The sequence below is a fragment of the Drosophila willistoni genome, assembly GCF_018902025.1.
Source record: "Drosophila willistoni isolate 14030-0811.24 chromosome XL unlocalized genomic scaffold, UCI_dwil_1.1 Seg141, whole genome shotgun sequence".
NCBI classification, from domain to species: Eukaryota; Metazoa; Arthropoda; class Insecta; order Diptera; family Drosophilidae; genus Drosophila; species Drosophila willistoni.
The window spans coordinates 12,330,473-12,349,974 of NW_025814052.1; the positions used below are offsets into that span (position 1 = coordinate 12,330,473).

The window sequence follows — 19,502 nt, forward strand, 5'->3', positions numbered from 1 at the left end:
ACTAACTATTTCTGTTGTATCTTATTTGGCCATATCATTAACAGTTTCTAGCTACTGCTACTGCTTCTTGGTTGCCTTTTGTTCCCCTGGGGTGAGCCAACGTCCGGTGCAAACATAAAAGAAATCAGCTATTTTGATTGAGCGCACACACTAGATAACATAGATTCATAATTACGATAGACAACGAAAAGAAGTCGTCGAAGAAGAAGAAGAAGAAGAAGGCAAAATGCACAGTCCTAAAAGATAAGCAATTGCTTAGTTCTCTCTTTCTCTTCATTCCCATACCCCAGACCTTACATTTCGCCTTTGTCTGAATTTTTTTTTTCGTTGTTCGACGTTTTCTGGGCGAATAAATCTCACAGGGAATGGTGGGGTGAGGAAGGCAGGCAGCGATGCCTTCGCTTTCGCCTTCGATTGGATAGCCATGTCAGATTGGTCTTGGCCTCTGTGGTGGGTGGTCGCAATCAGCGTTTGCTGCTCTTAATTGATATCGTTTGGCCATGATTTTAATTGAACCCAGTGGTTGGCCATCATAAGACACTTGAAAATTATGATATTCCATTCGAAATGGATGACGTTCCATCATTCGCAATCAAAACAATTACAAAAAAACAGCAGTAAAACAAAAAAATTTAATACAAGATGTTATTAAATTTTAAGTAGAAATTAATTGGTATTCTTAAAAAGCGATAAATAATTTTGGCAATATTATTAGCTGATTCCTTATAATAGGACCTCATTTTTATTCTAACTACAGAAATGATCGAAGAATAGAATCGAAAATAATGATGATATGAGAATAATGCATTTGAGAACAACCCGAACTCAATTAGCTGGTAACAAAACTATGTAATTCAGGAACACCTTGTTTTAAGGATCATCAGCCATACATAGATATGTGTGCATGAGTGGACGTGTATTAATACATGTGTACGTGTGTGTGTTTGTTTGGCAAGCCATTAATTGGATTATCTATCGTCAACAAAAAAAAAAAAGAACGAAAATAATTATAATTATTATGATTTCGGTTTTTTTTTTTCAGATGCTCGCATAAAATGCCACAAAATAAAAGATACAAAACGAAAAACAAGACAAAAAAAGGCAAAAATTAATTAAAAATTATTATCTTGTGTGTGTGTGTGTGTGTGTGTGTGTGTGTGAAAGGAAGGCCAATCAATCGATGGATGGTTGAATGGAAAGATGAATGGAAGGATGTATGGATAGATAGATGGATGGATGGATGGATGGATACATATATGGATGAAATGATACCACTACCATGCCTGCTCGTCAACTTTGCATTGAGCCTCAACCACCCGATGCATATGTGCAAGTGCAAGTGAGTGCACACACGTGCAAGTGTGTGTGTTTGTGTGTGTGTGTCCGGCCATCAGCTCACGCTGAGTGTGTGTATGTGTGTGTTGGTCAAATGTGCATTTGACATTTTCGTTATGTTCCCTGAGTCAAAAGCGGGGGGAACAAACGTGCGCCATTTAATGCCACCATGTGTGTGTGTGTGTGTGTGTGTATGAGTATGTTTACGTGTGTGTGCGTGTTGTTGGCGATGGTGTTGTTCCTGGTGTCCTGATAGCCATAGTCATATGTAGTCCTGCCACACTATAAACGGTTTTTGCTTTTGCATTTTCCATGAAATTTCTCAAAATTTTGCGCATTTGTTGAGGTTGGTTGTTATAATTTAGTTGGAAATTGCTGTCACACCCATACACACACACTCGCCACAGACAGACACAGTCAATGCGACCGTGGCAATGTTGTTTGTATAGTAAATTAACCCATTAACCCCACACAAATAAGTTGACAGAAAAGAAGTTATTACTCTTATGTATTTTTCCTATTCCTATTCCTATTCCTATTCCTATTCCTATTCCTATTCCTATTCCTATTCCTATTCCTATTCCTATTCCTATTCCTATTCCTATTCCTATTCCTATTCCTATTCCTATTCCTATTCCTATTCCTATTCCTATTCCTATTCCTATTCCTATTCCTATTCCTATTCCTATTCCTATTCCTATTCCTATTCCTATTCCTATTCCTATTCCTATTCCTATTCCTATTCCTATTCCTATTCCTATTCCTATTCCTATTCCTATTCCTATTCCTATTCCTATTCCTATTCCTATTCCTATTCCTATTCCTATTCCTATTCCTATTCCTATTCCTATTCCTATTCCTATTCCTATTCCTATTCCTATTCCTATTCCTATTCCTATTCCTATTCCTATTCCTATTCCTATTCCTATTCCTATTCCTATTCCTATTCCTATTCCTATTCCTATTCCTATTCCTATTCCTATTCCTATTCCTATTCCTATTCCTATTCCTATTCCTATTCCTATTCCTATTCCTATTCCTATTCCTATTCCTATATTTTTGGTGTACTTTCTAGGGTTAAAATGGATTTTTACCCATTTTCAATTTAATTTTGTACTCATAGGATCAGTTTTTTAGGCTTCCCTCCTTTCCATTCTCCGATCTCCGCTCTGTCCTGTGCGCCTTCGTCCTGGTCGTCCTGTCTCTGGCCATTTGCCATTTGCCAGTTTGTTGATAACATTTTTGAGCGCAAACTGTAATTTTCGGGTAGCCAACAAACGCGAATTGCGAATTGGATTGCGGCTTATAAGCACGTTTATAAATTACTGATTCGTCTCTCTGTGTGGCAGGATTTTATGTCAGCAAATGAATAAATTAAATATTCTCCCTCCCTTCTCTATCTACCTCATGCTCTTGCATTAAGTTCTCCCTGTCTGTTGCATTAATTACGTGTTTTTGTATACAATTTCAGATATACCCTCGATAAAAAATGTTTCACTTATTTATTTTGACAATCATCACAAAAAGGGAAAATGCAGTCGACCTGAGTCCCTTCAATGGCTCGGCTAATAGAAATTGGGAAACTTTAAGTTAGGGTATCGCGTCGTCGATGAGAAGCTGCACCTCTCAGGCAGCATTTGTGTAGTCTTTTATTATTGGCAAATTCAATTTGCTTCCTTTTCTAATTAATTTGGAATTTCAACAATTTCGTGCCAAATAATTACAATCATCATAATAACAAAAATGATTTCCTAATTCCCAACCAATATCAATAACATTGTGGGACTTATCATGAATGGCCTCTGACCGACTCTCTGCCAGATGCCGAATGTCATGTTATAGAATTAACACAAAAAAAAAAAAAGAAAAAAGTAAAAAAATTATTCGGCTGATTGCCTGCATTAATTTTGATACAAAATATTAAATATTTTGTGTGCTAAATGGAGCAGAAAACATTTTTTTAAATACACTCGGAGTAGGGATGGAAATAAGCGGATTTTTTATGTTTATTTCAGATCTTTATATTTACATAAACATGTGTGCACACACATACATACATACATACATATGCATATACATACATTTATGAATGTTCATCCATAGTCAGCTCTTGTGTTTAGCCTGAAAGTGGGGGGAATTGCAATTTGTGTGTAGATTTGTTAGTTGAGTATGCTCTTCAGAAGCTTCACTCATTGAATTGACACTCAGTACATTTGCATTTTATTGAAAATAATAAGGATATTATCGTTGACTTAATAAGCTGATTAAGGATAATGAGATTTACGATTGAGATTGTTATATAAACTCATGGAATGGTTTCATATTTTATTTTTTAAAATCGTTAAGACTATAATATCATGCACTTACCTAATGTTGTATTAAGTCTCCCTACCTTTCCTGTAAGCGTTCTTCTTCCTTTCTTTGTTTTATCTTAGTTTCTATTAGCTTATATCATGAGAATTTGTTAAATATTTTGATTTTTAATTGAAAATAAGTATTAATAAGACGTGCTGAAGTTATCATCTGATTACTATAACCTCCACCACTATTTCAGCTAATCAAGTATACGCAGGGGTGGTCCACATATATGTCATACTAAAACTACATAAATACATATATGCAATTTCGATTCATGGACTTTGTTTTATTAAAAAATTCTTGTATTGTCAATCAATTCCAATACGTTTTCAAATATAATACAATAGAAATACGTGAACATTTGTTCAATAGAAAATCTGTGAATTTTAGTTGACCTAAAAGTAGGTTATGCAAATTTGTTTTATACCTTAACTAATAAAAGTGCACATTCGCTTTGACATAACTTACCCTTGATTTGATTTGCTTTTCCAGTAATGTTTCTTCTAATCTAGTTTTTTTTTTTGATAGACGTTAATGAAATCATAGTCAATCTCTTTACTATCACTAAAAGTTTTGTATTAGATTCAATTAGCTACTAAATCTAGATTTAAGGGCATACAAATTTCAATATTTGCAATAATTTCCTTTTATTTTCACTTTGAAAGTAAAAATCAATAATAATAATAACAATTGTTATTAAACAAACGTGAAAAGAGGGGAAACAAAACAAAAAAAATAATAACAACTGAAACATGAAGCTAGTTAAATTGCATATAATTGAAAATGTTTATAATGCAGAACAAAAAAAAAAAAATAAAAATAAAATATATATGTATAAAAGAGGAAGAGAAATGGCAATGTGATATAAATATGAAATAAAAACGAGGAATTCAAATGGAAATTAAATTAAATCGCAGCGCAGTGCTGCAGCAACAAAAATAAGCGAGTGAATATCCGTTTTGAATTTTGTGAAATTTTATATCCTTCCCGCTCACAATACACACACAAACACACACACACACACGCTGAGACACAGCTGAGCTGCGGGATGGAGTATCGCATCGGGGAGTCATCATTAAATGGGGCATATGCCCCAAGCCCAATAACCGATTAATAAATATGCGAAAATTGTATTTTAATGCCTTCCTCTGCCGGCTCCTAGTATTGCTGCATTTTCTCTCTCTCTCCCAATTTTTGGCCATTTTTGTGTTTGCGAATGTGCGAATTTCCTAGCATTTGGTGAGTTATGACCTGGCTTTATGGCCAAATGAATGGAGAGTTGGCAAAATTGGCCGCAAATCGTGCGAAAATTTGCACACGAACACAAAAACAAAACAAAAGCAAAACACAAACACGCAGACCCACACACACACATACACGCATACACACAAATAGCATTAGCCAGGAAAAATCAATTAATTTAAATTTTTATTACATATATGTATACACAGATGTACATATGTATGTAGTATGTATATATGTATTGTACACATATCTACATCATTTTTGGCACACTTGAAAATGCTTCTTATGATTTATGCGTTCAAAAATGGCTTAGAGACGACAGACAGACAGACTTTCTTTGGCCATAAATACATACATACATACATTTATATGTATGTATATACAGGGTCAACCATAGGAAGCTTCTTAATAAATGCCAAATGCTTAAACATATTTCAAATTTAAAGCGTCTCAGGTGCAATTTTCATATATACTAAGAATTAGGTGTATATTAACTGAACAAAAGAAACAAATTCTATATGAAAAATCTTTTAACAAAAAGTAGAAATTCTTAATTCTCTATGCATAACAAACGAAGCCAAAAGAAAAAGTTTTTCTCTTTTTATAATTCCCGATATGTAAATAAATAGGTCATCGGCCCCCCAATAATTTGCCCCTTCCTCTTTTTCTCTTTTTTGATAATTTTGTGTGTTTTTTTTTATTATACATTAGCACTTTTTGAATGGCAATTAAGTTGGCCAGATGAAAAACATTTTGGCCCCACTTGAAAATATATTCAACACTCGACTCTTCACTTGCTGAACTCACTCGACTGTCGCTGTGGGAACTCAATTTGCACTTCATCTGTCAATTCTCTTTAATTGCTAATTGATTTTAACCATATGCAAATAGATGATTCATAATTTAATTGCTCAATAGCGATTGTCAGGAAGCCCTTACCAATAGAAGAAGATAACGAATAAGAAGAAGATGAAAAAACAACAAGAAATCATTTTCAAGTGTTTTGCAGCATAAATCTTAATGTTGACCTCGAGAGGGATAGACAACGAGTGGCCAATGGTAAAAGAAAATATACAAAATTACCAACATATTTTCTCTGGTTCATTGGCATTAAGTGATTATACTTTAAATGGGGAGGGTGGTGGGGGTTGGCTGGACGAGTAAGGGCGACTGGCAGCGCTCTAAACTTTATTAATTTTAATTAAAAGCACTACACACTCATTTTGAGGGTTGAATGCTTTCCATTTTTGCATTCCCTGTAAACTAATGGGACTAAAAAGTTTGTCTATTTACACTGAACCATTTGGTTTGGCCATAGACATCCAGAAAAATCAGAAATAAAGAGTATTTAACTAAAAGTTAGTAGTAAATGGAGAGTTATACTCTCCCGTTTTCTTACTCCCAATGCAGGGTATTTGCCTGTCGACTCTCAGAGGTTTGTTTCGCGGGATTTTCTCTCTATGTTCTTGCTTTTTTTTTTGTGTTCATCGTTTTTTGTTGCTTCTGTTGTGTGCGTGACCGAGTCTCCTGGTCATGCTCTTCTTATCTCCTTCACTCCTGCTCCTTCTCCTTGCTAGACCCTCTTGCCTTTTACTTTTTATAAGCCGCAGAACGCGTTTCCCGGCCAGCAGGCGGTGCAGTTAAAAACAAGAAAAGCTATCAAAGAAACTTCATCCTCGACCAAACATCCAAAAAAAAAAGACAAAAACTTAAAAGATCCCTTAGAAAATTAAATTCAAAACGAATTGGAAAATGCCCTCAGTAAGCATTAACCATGAGTTACTTAAAATAAATAGTTAATTACTCTTTACTCTTAAATATTTTAATTAATTACTTAATGAAATTACATTAAAATTCTTATTTCGAAAAAAAAGAAATAATAAATTCATGATTTCTGTAATCTGAAATCATTTATTTATTATGTTTTGTTAATTTATTAATAAAACGAATTTTAAAGCCAGCAAAATTGTTGAAACTTATTGAAAAGGAACGAAAATGTTTAGCTGCTTAAGTAATTATTGCAAGATGTAATCTGGGTAATTATTTAGAAATTTGGTTCAATGTATAAATTATCTTGACCTACTTAAAAAATAATTCAACTTCAAAAACATGTTCTTTTTCAGTTGAGATCATCAAGTTTTCAATTAAAGTCTATGACTTTTTCTCTCGCCTAACTTCTCAGTTTCCAATTCTTTTTCTCCGTCCATCTCTCTCTCTCTTTTTCTCTCTCTGTTTCTCTGTAAGAGATGGGGAAACTTTAAAAAAATCTGCGGCAAAATCAGTTGGTCCAAAAAGGCGTAAGCTTGCATACTTGCTACCCTCTGGCTCACAGAATTCCGTTGTCGAGTTTCTTGTTTATTGTCCTGACGCAGGGCAGAGGACCATAAAAACCTCAAGGTGCGATGGGCAATGGAGCAAAAGGGGAATGGAGAATGGTGGCGATGGTGAAAGGGAATGGGAATGAAGATGGAGTTGCCCTCCCTGCCATGAAAAACGTTTATGTAAATGCTTAAAGGTCTATATATATTTATATTTTGTTTTTCATTATTATTAATTTTGTTTTTATACATATACATACATACATACTCGTACACCTACACACTTAAAAGATATAAAAATTGGCCTAAATGTCTAAGGTGTTTGTGGTGGGTTCACTGCTTGAACTTTTTGCTGTTAGACCATGCAATGGTCCCAGCAGACTTAAAAGAACAGGCAATAGAATCAAGCCATGTGCTGCTCCAATTAATACAATGCCCAAATACATGCGGAAATAGAATATTTGAAAGACTTGAGAATTAGAGAATGCCAAAACGACAATGCCAGCGAACTTGGTTAGCGTTATGCCCGATAGGACACTACTTCCAGTCACATTTAACGATTGTATGGCTCTCTGTTGGGCTGTGCCCGTGGCCCTTTTAAATGATCGCACTATGTGGGCAACGAATTCGACTCCAATGCCCACGCAAACGACCAGATTGACCAAGGAAATGGCATTCAGTGTTATGCTCCAGGCCCACATCATGCCAAACATATTGATTAATATGCAGATACACATGAATAGCACAATTAAGGCGGAGGTGATATCCAAACCAGTGATCAATAGGGTAACAACAAATATGGCCAATAGCGACAGGCCTAGCGAATACAGGGTATCATTCCAAATGGTCAAATATTGTTCATAGTATATGAAGAATATGCAATATGGAAAGACTTCGGCATCGACACCATTCTCCTGGAACATGGCATTGATTTCATTGGCTATGCGTCGCACTTCACGCAACTGTGAATAGAATTGTATCGAGGTGGTCGATGTGGTTGAATATTGCATGAAATATGTGTCCTGTACGGAAGCGATGCCCTCATCATCTAATGTATAGATCACAGCCTAGAAGCAAAAGCAAAGGGAGAATATTGTATTAACCTAATCATCCGATTGACCATTTATTTTGCTCACATCTGCATAGGCCGCTCTACCAGCTTTGGCACATTCGGCATCAGGTAGGTCAAAGAGAAAATATGACACATATTTGTTAAAAGTTGCCTCATCTGGCCGTAGACCATCCTCGGTGAAGGATCGCTCGCAGGGCAAACAATCTTCGCTCTTGGAATCTGAAATTATCAGAGATTACATACAGAGATACATTCAGGTTCAAGAGTCTCTCGTTTCTTTGTCATACTTACTGCTAGCACAGAATCCTCCGGTTGTCACATTATATTTACAGCAATCGCTTATCGCCAGCCAATCAATGTAATCATCTATCCATGACGATGCCGGTCGGGCAAGTGCTGTGATTTCTGGATAACGTGACTGTGTATACAATTGAACGGACAATGAGTTATTATTGCACTCCACGCCACCGCAAACGAGATTCTGATTGACAGGCTGGGCATAATCTATGCCAGGTTTCACTACCCAATAGACCGGAGCACCCATGGCCAAAAGGTCGACCATATAACGGAAATATTTCACAACATGAGAATCCGTAGGCATAGACAATTCCTGATCCAGACCGGGCTCGATTGAGGGTGCCACCATAAGAGATAGGCATGTGATAATGGTGAATGCCAACAAAACGATCACCTTAACTGGTCTGTAAATTATTTGGAAATTACTTTATAGGTCAGATGGTCTGAATGATTGTCTCGCTATACTTACTTTGATAGCAAAAAGGGTGTGTAAAAGTTCTTGAACAATTGCTCCAATAATCCAACCTCTTTTGTGTGCTCAACTGTCTCCGTATTCATATCAAGTTGACGATCCTTTTTCTGATCCTTGCTACGCACACAGCACAACATATCCAAACGTCCATCCAAAAAGCGCCGCTCATCGATTGCCATGAGGGCAACGAATGCGGTAATTTGAAATAGAAAGTCCAATAGAATGGCAGCTGCCGCATATTGAGCAAATGTCTTGACGGCTGGCATATCGGAAATAGCGCCAATTGCAAAGCAGGCAAACTCACTGCCCGCCGTCTGTAGTATCGATGGACCCACTTGGCCTATTGCCTCACCAATCGCCTCATGGGTGGTGGCAAATCGCTTGTGGTCCAATCTCTGATATGTGTGCACCATAATGAATATGTTATCGACACCGACAGCTAGCACCAAGAATGGAATAACCTCAATGGCCAACATTGTGGTGGTAATGCCCACATAGCCCCAGAATCCCAAACTGCATAGAACCGATGCCAAGACAATGACAATGCCACCAATGGCCAGCATAATGCGTGAGTGTTTCAGGAAGGTGCAACAACTGCGTATGTGACCCAATGCAACGGCCACGTAAAGGAACATCACCAGATAGCTAATCACAACAGTGCCAACCTCACCCTCGGACAGTTCCACAATAGCATCCTGTATGGAACGCTCTGTCGAAAAGGCTATATCCAAACGCTCGCTCTCATATGATTTGAGAAAGTTGACAAAACGTAACTCCCATGCCTTCGCCGGCTCGATCTGGGACTCGTCAATGTAGTTCTTGCCCAGAAAGGTGAGAACCAAACCGGTGGCCAGCATGTAATCTGGATCATCGCCAACATCCACTGCTGGCATTCCACCGACGGCAATGCCCGGTTCAATGGGTCCGCCATAGGAGCCAAAGCAATCCTCCATCATGGGTACACTGCCGAGAACCAAAATAAAATAATACATCACAATTCATTCAGTACTGAAAAGCAGAATTAAAGTCATACCGCAAGCAATCCTCCAGCTGATTTAGATAATTGATCGTATAATTATTGGCATCGACATATGAGCTTTGGAATCTGGACATATCACTTTGAAAGTAACCGTAAATCGATTGTATAAGGCAATCATCTATTGTCGCCGTCTGCCCAGCTCTTAGAATGGGTGCATAGCAGATTTTTTCCAGACCCTCACCATCCTCCTGGCCCAATTGCATAATAGCTTCCTGTAGTTCGAAGACCTCTTGTAGGAAACTCTGCTCAAATGCCGGCCCAAAGGTGAGTAGACCACTGGTTGCCTCGTGAGTGAACTGACCAATCGATAGCAAAAGAAGTAATAAAACGAAATCTGAGAGATACATTATGAAACTTACACTGCTCTGATTGATGGCCTTCACAAAGATCTGATTGGTGCGATAGAATGGACCGAAATGTTGATCGAAATAATCCTTCTCAATGCGCGTTTGACTCTCCTCGCCGGCCCACAATTCCACCGGATCTGTGGTGATACTCATATAGATCATACCATAACCCAAGCCGGCAATTGTCCAAGAGCACAGAGCCAACACCAATACGGGATGTTTGGCACAGAAAGTTCCCCACCAGCGAAAGCCGAGATATAAGAATTCACCATATAATGTTGGCATACAGACATTGGGCGGAGCACGACGACCCAAAGCACCCCAGCATATGAGGCCAGAGAGTAGAATGCCCACAATTAGGCCCACAATGAATGTGATGCCATAGAGACCGGCTACTTGCCAGGGATCCTCGACCCCTGTCGGCGGATCGGTTAATGGACACGATTCAGCACAATCTATGCAAGCACATGCATAATTATCCTCATATCGTTCGCCACAATCCAAGGGATACATTTCCAAATAGATATCCTCATTATCCTCATCGGCATCCGCCAGCCACATATAGTTAATCGTAAATGGGACATAATCACTGGCCGAAGCATCGCCCATGAAATTATACCAACGACGATAATTACAGGTTTTGGCATTATATGCCCCACAACCCAAATCCATGGCCGGCCGCCCGGTTTGCGGATGCTGTATGCTGGCACAACTATTGTATATCCTTTCGACCGTATTATCGACCAGTCGATAATCGATATGTTCAACGAAATCCACACCGCTCGGATTGGTGTCGTTGTAGGCGGTAAGGAAGAGCGTATGATTTTTCGCACAGGTCATGGCGCATACAGTGAGTCCCATATTTTTCGTACACGTCGGACAACGCGAGTAGACGCCATCGGCCTGCGTCAAGCCGGCATCCATTGTGGCGATTTGTGCTGCATCGCAGCAAAGTTCTAGCTCTTCATCGCCATTCTCACCTTTGTATTCCTTGTACAAGGTGGGGCAACGCCGGGCGAAAGTCGCCTCCGCCTCGGGATCGTTTAGGGCACGCGCTGGCCGTGTATCGGCCAGATTTTGCCAATGCTGTCCAATCATATGACTTTGACCATACCAAATGCAACCCAATTTCTCCTGTTCATCCTCATTTTGACTGTACGCCAATTTAATACGTAGCACCACCACGAAACCTAATAACCACAAGGATCTCATCTTTCTCTATGTTTTTTCTCTCGCAAAACAAATAACAAGCCGAACCAAAAAAACAAAAAGTAAAGAAAAACAAAACAAAGAAAAAAAAAAAACCAATTAGCAACTGCAACAGTAGCCAACGGCAGCGTGCCACCAACTGATGTATAAAACCCTAAATGAAGTCTACTTTCCGTTTTATTTTTTGACGTTTGTGGGTTTTTTTTATTTTTTTTTTTTTTTGGCTATCTGCAATAGCGCGGTGAAGTGGTGCAAGGGTTTGATAAGAACAATTTTTTTTGTTCGATTTTTGACGCTTTTAGGCTTCGGGGCGTGAAAAAGCGAAAGGTAGTGTAGCCGGAGCTTATCTCTAGCAACTACTACAGCTAACCATTTGGGCTACTAACCGACCCATAGATAAGCCGTTGGCGTTGTTCAATCGGATTTTCGAACTAACAATGTGTGTGCAAATATGGCTAATCGATGTATTCGTTACACTACAAGAAATAAAGCAGTCAATTTGGAGAAAATAGAATTCGTTGTATCCTGAATTGCTTTAATAGTCTTTATCAAAGTATATACTAAAATAACACGATCTCAAGTAAACACAAATTGTGCATTCAATAGCTTAAGCCTGACTGTTTGATATTGATCTGAAGCCGAGTTTAAAATTGAGCTTAGCTGAGAAATCTGAGAAAGACTAAAACAAGATTTGAATAGTGACGAAATTCAAGAATATAGAAAACAAAGTCACAAAATATTTTCCAAAGTGTAACAACTATTATAAATGTTTGTGTTACTAATGCAAATTCTGAGAATTTATATGATTTGTTGGAACTCTATAAACTTGTGTGCTTATATCCTCAATATTCTGGTGGTCATCTTCATTGATATGCCGCATGGTTGAACCACTTTTGTGGGTATCAAGAGTTAAAGAACGAAAATTGAACAACCTTAAGTTTTTAATATGTAGTTTGGGCATTTGTGAATCAATGCTGAATCATTCATTTGACTCAAGCTCCACAAAATTCGGCCGCCCACTCCATTCCCCTAGGGAAATGTTTTTTTTTTTCTTCTTTTTCTTCTGCCTTGTACTTTGTTGCTGTGCCGCGGAATGCTTTATAACATTTGCTTTTTTTTGTTGTTGTTTTTTCCTTTTTTTGGTTTTGGTTTTCTTTTCTTTTATGGCAAACGTCTTGCGGTGGCGAATTGGTCAGCTTATCTGGACTAAAGGGAACAGGTGTTCACTTCAGAAAACATTTTTGTTGTTGGTGTTGGTTTTTTTTTTTTTTTTTTTGAGAAATTTTTCTTTTCAGTTTATAGCTATTCCTACTTATCGCTTGGGCCAAGCCAGCTGCTCTCAGGTGTCCGATTGTTGGATTTCTGCATGAACAAGAAATAGTCGATGTATATAGACCCTGATAAGTTGCTGGTAATCGCCAAGGCCCTGCATTAACCCAGGTGTCATATTGATAGGTATAGTTGATGGCGATAGTAACAGGATGGAGGAGGGAGGGCAAGGGCGATTTGTTGATTCATAAAATTTTAACTATCTCACCTACAATTTACTTGGTTAATTGTTGAGATAATCCACAAATAAAACAGAAACGACTTGACTTGTGTACAAGTGAATAATCAGCGGGGTTCGATAACCGAGCATTGGAAATTGGAAATTTCCCAATAAAACCCATGGATAACCGATATAGAAGATAAACAGTCATTTATGATGTGAAATTTCTCAAAAATATTTATCCTACTTTAGACAATACCCTGCAGCCATGGGGTTAAAGGGTACATAGAAGTCCTGTATTTAGCAGGCAAAAAAAAAAGAAGAGTTTATAAATAGTTCTCTCTCATTGTTAAACCTTTTATACAAGGGAAAGAGAAAGTAAAGGCATGGCCCTCTGATTTTCTAAAGTTTTAATGGCAAAGAAAGCAAGACACCAAAAAAATGGCCCCCTTATGTTTTGTAGTTGAAATAGTTTTTAAATATTACAAATAATATTTACGCTTTATAAGTTCTTGGAAAGATTTAAAGGTAATACCATCTTTCACAAAGAAATTTTGCCTGAATTCTTTTAATGATTGTCGTTTTCTGACGTTTGTTCATCTGTTATATTTTCGATCGAGTTACCTTTGCATCTAGAATCGAAGGATTTCGTTGTTGTTTCATTAGATTTGTTTAGTCAGTCTATGTTGTTTTACCCTGACACTCGTTAGTACATGACTCTTTGTCTGAATTTCTATAAAAAAAATTAATTTTATTTCGAAAAAAATTAACAATAAAAAACACGAAAAGATATGGAAAAGAAGTTTTGCTCTTTAGAGCAAAAAGCAACAGAAGGACTACAAGCCTTCGACGAGGGGATTCAGAGTGTAGACCCAAGGGGAAGAACACCAGGACACCTCGAAGTAAAGAAAGACGACCGCCAAAACAGGAGAGGAACGGAGCTTGAGAAGAAAGTTGCAGAAACGAATTTAGCTGTGGTTTTATCGCCAACCTCTTTGCGTAGGCAGGAACAGGGAGGAGTTTGTAAGTATACAAGGCTAGAAGACATTGGGTAAGCCAGACTAATCCATCCATCCATCGATTGAATTTAGCACACAAAGGGGTGTTTGGTGACGTGGCCAGTAACTATTTTAAATTGGCTCAGAGCATCGAGTGCCGTCAGTGCTTGCCACGTTCCGGTGGCTCCCGGGCATCAGGTGGTGGAGGTGGTTGCGACGAAGGTGGTGAGCAAGCTTTAACACGTCACTCACAGGGGGAGAATCAATTAAATACCAGCATTGGACTTGTCGATCTCTATCGTCTTCGATTGCAGTACGAAAAACTTGGCATTCCATTGACTGCTCTTGAGCTATTTTCCATGGCTAGATATGAACGGCCTCGGGATTTAAACATGGGGATAGAAGATAAGTTGCCACCACAGTCCCAGCTGCCATCCCCACTACCAGCTGTTCAGGAAGAGCAGCAGCAGGAGCCAGAGCTGGAGCTGGAGCAGGAGCAGGAGCAGGAGCAGGACTTGGAGCTGGAAAAGGAACTGGCTGTGGATAACGATTCAAGTCTTGGTGAATTGCGCTTAAAGGATGCAATGGAACAACGACGTCTTCCTGGTGGTTATCGGCGTGCCAATGGCCTGGAATGTATTGAAATCAGTTCTACGCCGCTATCAAAAGTCCAAAAGGAGATGTACTCATGCGGTCAGGAATTGTATGAGCAACAAGTACCCAGAGATGGATCCCATTATAGTACCAATCAATACTATGATGCCGAACAAAAGATGAAATATAATTCTAATGAGGATCGCCAGATGCAACTTTCGACTGTCCAGAAGGAAGGTGCGTATAGATCTTATGACTTGCCCAGAAAATTTCCAACCATGTTGCCGAATGCAAGCGATAATTGCCCAACAACTGCACCAGACGCAAATCAATATGCCCCTTCAGCTCCGATCGAGCAACCAGTTCGGAAATACCAAAGACGTTTCCAGCCATCTTATGATATGTATGAGACAAAGTTGACCCAGGACGCATTCCAAAGTGGTCCCTCCATGTCCCAGAAACAATACATATATAAAACGGAACAGGATTGCCAAATCCCAATGCAGAGTGAGCCGATGATGGATTATAGATATCGGCAAACGGCGCATACAAATCGTCCGATGCATGGACAGTATGAACCTTGTGTACAGGATGGACGTTACGACATCTGTTATTCTCCTCCGCCTCCTCTTGCTCTACAACTACGACGTCCACGAAGAGAGGGATTAAGGCCAGAGATTCTTCAGCATATAAAAGATGTGGATAGGAAAATGTTGCCTCAGCCGCCACCCCGTTCCTTTGATCTAAGAAGAGGCAAAATTGAATGCAATCTCGCCGAGCGTTTGCAACAACAGCAACAACAGGAACAGGAACAACAAAAGCTCAAGCAATCAATTTTATCCTCAGCAGCTGTCCAGCAGGATCAGCATCAGGATATGCAGCAGAAATTTAAAAAACAACGCCCACAGGCAGATGACAGTGCTGCTTTGATTAAAGGTGATTTGCAAACTTGGTTACCCCACAGCCAGCAAAATCAGTTAGCTGGTAGCGATAACGAAGAGGAGGAGCAAGTAGCTGAAGTAAAAAGAGAGGTTATTGCTGTGCCCCCTCAACCGGTGTCATCTTCATCCTTTGACTCACCTTTCAATCTACAACCGGATCGCTTAAATGCTCTTCTCAATGCCAGACCGCGCAAGTCATGCCTCAAGAATTCAATGAATAAACATGATCCCACTGAAGAACTAACAAACGAAAATCATGACTATGAGGCAGACCATGAGACACAATCGGATGATGATACTAGTAGCGACAGCACTGCAGATGGCAATCCATTGACGGAGAAAAGTTCTACCGACACTTTGACCAATGTCTGGTATCGTTTAGACGAAACCCAAAAGCAGCAAAAGAAAAAACAAAAAGCGGCAATGAAAAGGGGCAAAGCCGCAGCTCTGCCAGCCCCACGTCTCACTGGTGGCATGTACAGTGATGTGGACAAATTGAAATTTAAACCGATTGATAAGCTGGAGGCCGGCTCACCTGGTTCACCCATATTGGATGAGGAAGACTCTCATTTAGCTAGCGAGAGGATGGCCTATTTTGCCCGTAAATCTGCCAAACTGACACGCAAAGAGAGAGCCCAGGATATCGAATTGAGAATGGGCCAATTGCGTCTATTGCAGGCCACATCGGATCGCAAATATCGTCGCATTTTGAAAGCCAATGGCTTTTTGGAGTGGCAACAATTAAGCGCAGTGGCCATTGATTCAATGAGATATTGTTGTCCCCTGGCCCACAATGGAGTCACCCCATGTCCATTGCTATTGAATGAATCACTTTTGGAGCATTTTATTAAATCGCATCTAGATGTGCCGGGCTTGGAGCTGTGCGAGATATTTGAACGTGATCGCCTCTTGATTATCTTCAATCCATTCACCTTTGAGCTGGGTAAAAACTTTTGCATGTCGGCGATTGTGTACGGCGGCTTTCGTGATAGCCCCTACTCACTGCCCCTTATGCGCTTTATGCCCATATATAATGTAAATCTCTCGGACACCCATGGCAAATATGCATGCCATTTGCCACTCTTTCTTCTCATATGTCGCACTCGTCTAAGCGCAATCGATGATGGTAATAGCAATATTAGCACTAGCAGTTATAATAAAAAGGTTCGCTTCACAGATCCACCAATTACGACGACGATGAGGACGAGGCACATGGGGCGACAACCGGTCGACGAAGATGTTCTGGCTTTGTGGGTGGTTAGCATGGAGCTACCCCAACCCATACATGTGACAATAAGTCTTTTCAATCGACGTCTGGATGTCACACGCAGTGCGATAATGAAGGTACGCGCCCTGAAAGAGTCACAGAATTGCGCCGACTTTATGCGTACCAGCGAAAATTATATGCGTCTAACTGAACAGGATATGCAAATTTTGACCAATAATAACAAGGAATCAATCTACATGGAGTTGTCTGTCCGTGAATATGGGGCCACTGTTCGAGCTGAAGTTGTTTCGGCCCTTAAGTAAATCGAAAGAGCCGCAATCCCCCCTCCTACAGCCCCTCTCCCACTATACTTCCCTAGAAATCCCTAAGAAGATGATATAGAACCCTCATTTTCCGATCCAATTTTTTTTTTCTGTTTTAGGAAAAACAAACATAGACAAATTAAGAAAGCTAGAGAAAGCATTTGTAAGATCCAGACAATCGATAGTCCAATATTCGATATTATTCAAAATTATCCATAGTTTTTTTTTTGCATCTGTTTTGCCATATATATATACGACAATTCTTGCATATAAAGATTTATATCAGTACAAAATTATAAAAGGGGAATGTTGTATATATTCGTAATGTTGGTATCAACTATTATAGATTATTACTAAGTCAGCTAAATTAAGATAACATTTCCAACGATATATTACGTATACGACAAGTGATCCCTTCAATTATTGTATTCCTCGTTAAATATATAAAACAAATGTGATCCCTTTGCAAATTGTTTTTCTTGTAATTTGAATTGGCCAATAAAAACACCTCGACCATCTTGATTCCAGGGTTTAATTAGAAGTATGTATTAGCTTTAAGTCATTTCAATTTGCTCGATCATTTCAAATGGTAAGATGGAAAAAGTTTCTGCTGCAAGCTGCAAGCAGTTGGGCTATATTTGATGACCAAAGAAGCTTTTGCCACAATGTTAAGCGGACTGTTAATACACTGTTAACATGTTGGCTTTGTGGCTCTCTCTCTGTCTCTATCTCGCTGCGACTCTCCCACTTTCCCTCTGTTGCTCTTTCTTCGCCTTGTGTCTCTCACTGCAAGGCATTTAGCCAGCTTTATTTATTTTTTATTGCCGGATGCCAAAATGCTATTGAACTCACATACACGCACGCACACACACACAAAAACACGCACTTTTGTGTGTGCATGTGTGTGAGTGAATGAGTTTGATACATAATGCATTAGTTTTTGAATCAGTTTGAATAGTTTTGAAGTCGAATTGCAAAATAGGCAAAAGAACACGTGTCCTGAAAATCCAGACCTACATCAACATGGAAACAAAGTTCCATTTCTATACACACACACACACACACACACACACACACACAGACACACACTCACAGATTTACGTACAAGCTTTGTGCATTCCCGAATTCTTGTTTCCCGGTTTCCCATTTCCAGTCGCATATCTGGAAAATTGTGTCAAGCTGACACAATTTTCAAATCGCATGCCCGGAGTTGCAGTTTTTCACAGCTGCAGCTGCTGCTTTCGTAGGCGCTGCAGCAGCAAAGAGATACTGAGAGAGACAGAGCGAGAGAGAGAGAGAGAGAGTGAGTGAGTGAGCGAGTGAGCGTCAAGTTTTTGCCGGCACACTAAAAATAACGGTAATGCTTAGCCGCGCCATAACGGTACAGTAGCCGAACAGGAAGTGGTGCATTAAGACACGCGCCGCTTGCCAAAAAAGTACAAGAACCTATAAAAACAAAAAAAAAAATAAAAATATACAACAAAAAAAAAAAACAAAAAAACAAAAAAATCTGAGAATAATACAGTTCTCAAAATATACGAAAATAAAAAAAAATAACGTAAAATAAAACTAAATATAGAAATAAAAAACTTTAATAATTAATTGTACAGTTTTTTTTTGTGTTTGTGTGTGATTATTATTATTTTTTTTATGGATAAACTAACGCGTGTGAGTTCCAAATATTAATTAATAACAATTTATAACAATTCTCTTGTGGGTGTGTGTGTGTGTGTATGAGTGTGAATGCATGTATGTGTGTGTGTCTGTGTGTGTGTGGTTGGTTTTGTTTTATGCTTTTATAGTAAACAATTTTATGTTTTAAAAACCGCAAAACACAGCCGGCTACAAAGAGATACAGAGAAAGAGAAGGAAATACGACAAAGAGAAGTAGTGCCAGTTAGTCAGTGAGAGAAAGAGAGAATATTTCAGAGAGAAAGAGAGCGAGCGTGGCAGCAACTTCTCCAACACGTGCTGCATATGCAGGACTAACAAAACCAACAATAATAACAACAACAGCAACAATAATAACACCAACAACATTTTTCGGTGTGAATGCCTTCTGCACAAAAACGTGTTTTTCGGCCGACCAAATACCTTGCACCACCCTCCCATCCAACCGCCACCCAAAAGATTCATCCAGAAACGAACCTCTCCGCAGTGCGAAGACTTAATGCCGCTTTTTCATGACGTCAACTTTGCTGCGACGCTTCTATAAAACCAAAGAACAAAAAAAAAAAAACATTTTACATTTTAACATT

At 39.0% G+C, this 19,502-nt stretch overlaps 2 protein-coding genes across 3 annotated transcripts; one reads left to right on the forward strand and one right to left on the reverse strand.

Annotated features, from left to right (window-relative positions):
- Window positions 1–7,517: 7,517 nt before the first annotated feature.
- Window positions 7,518–11,753, reverse strand: LOC6641397 (NPC intracellular cholesterol transporter 1 homolog 1b). The gene is made up of 6 exons (XM_002064177.3): window positions 10,496–11,753; window positions 10,131–10,432; window positions 9,095–10,060; window positions 8,620–9,029; window positions 8,393–8,547; window positions 7,518–8,323 (listed from the first exon to the last, which is right to left on the reverse strand). Exons 1-6 carry the CDS (start codon window positions 11,693–11,695, stop codon window positions 7,562–7,564), a joined length of 3,795 nt encoding a protein of 1,264 aa, XP_002064213.1. The 5' UTR covers window positions 11,696–11,753; the 3' UTR covers window positions 7,518–7,561.
- Window positions 11,754–13,855: 2,102 nt separating this feature from the next.
- Window positions 13,856–17,714, forward strand: LOC6641398. 2 transcript variants are annotated; one of them, XM_023175342.2, is made up of 3 exons: window positions 13,856–14,204; window positions 14,273–16,840; window positions 16,892–17,714. In XM_023175342.2, exons 1-3 carry the CDS (start codon window positions 13,973–13,975, stop codon window positions 17,242–17,244), a joined length of 3,153 nt encoding a protein of 1,050 aa, XP_023031110.1. In that variant the 5' UTR covers window positions 13,856–13,972; the 3' UTR covers window positions 17,245–17,714. The 2 variants fall into 2 exon arrangements, with proteins under 2 accessions (XP_023031110.1, XP_023031109.1); XM_023175341.2 differs by having other exon boundaries at window positions 14,273–17,714.
- Window positions 17,715–19,502: the final 1,788 nt, after the last annotated feature.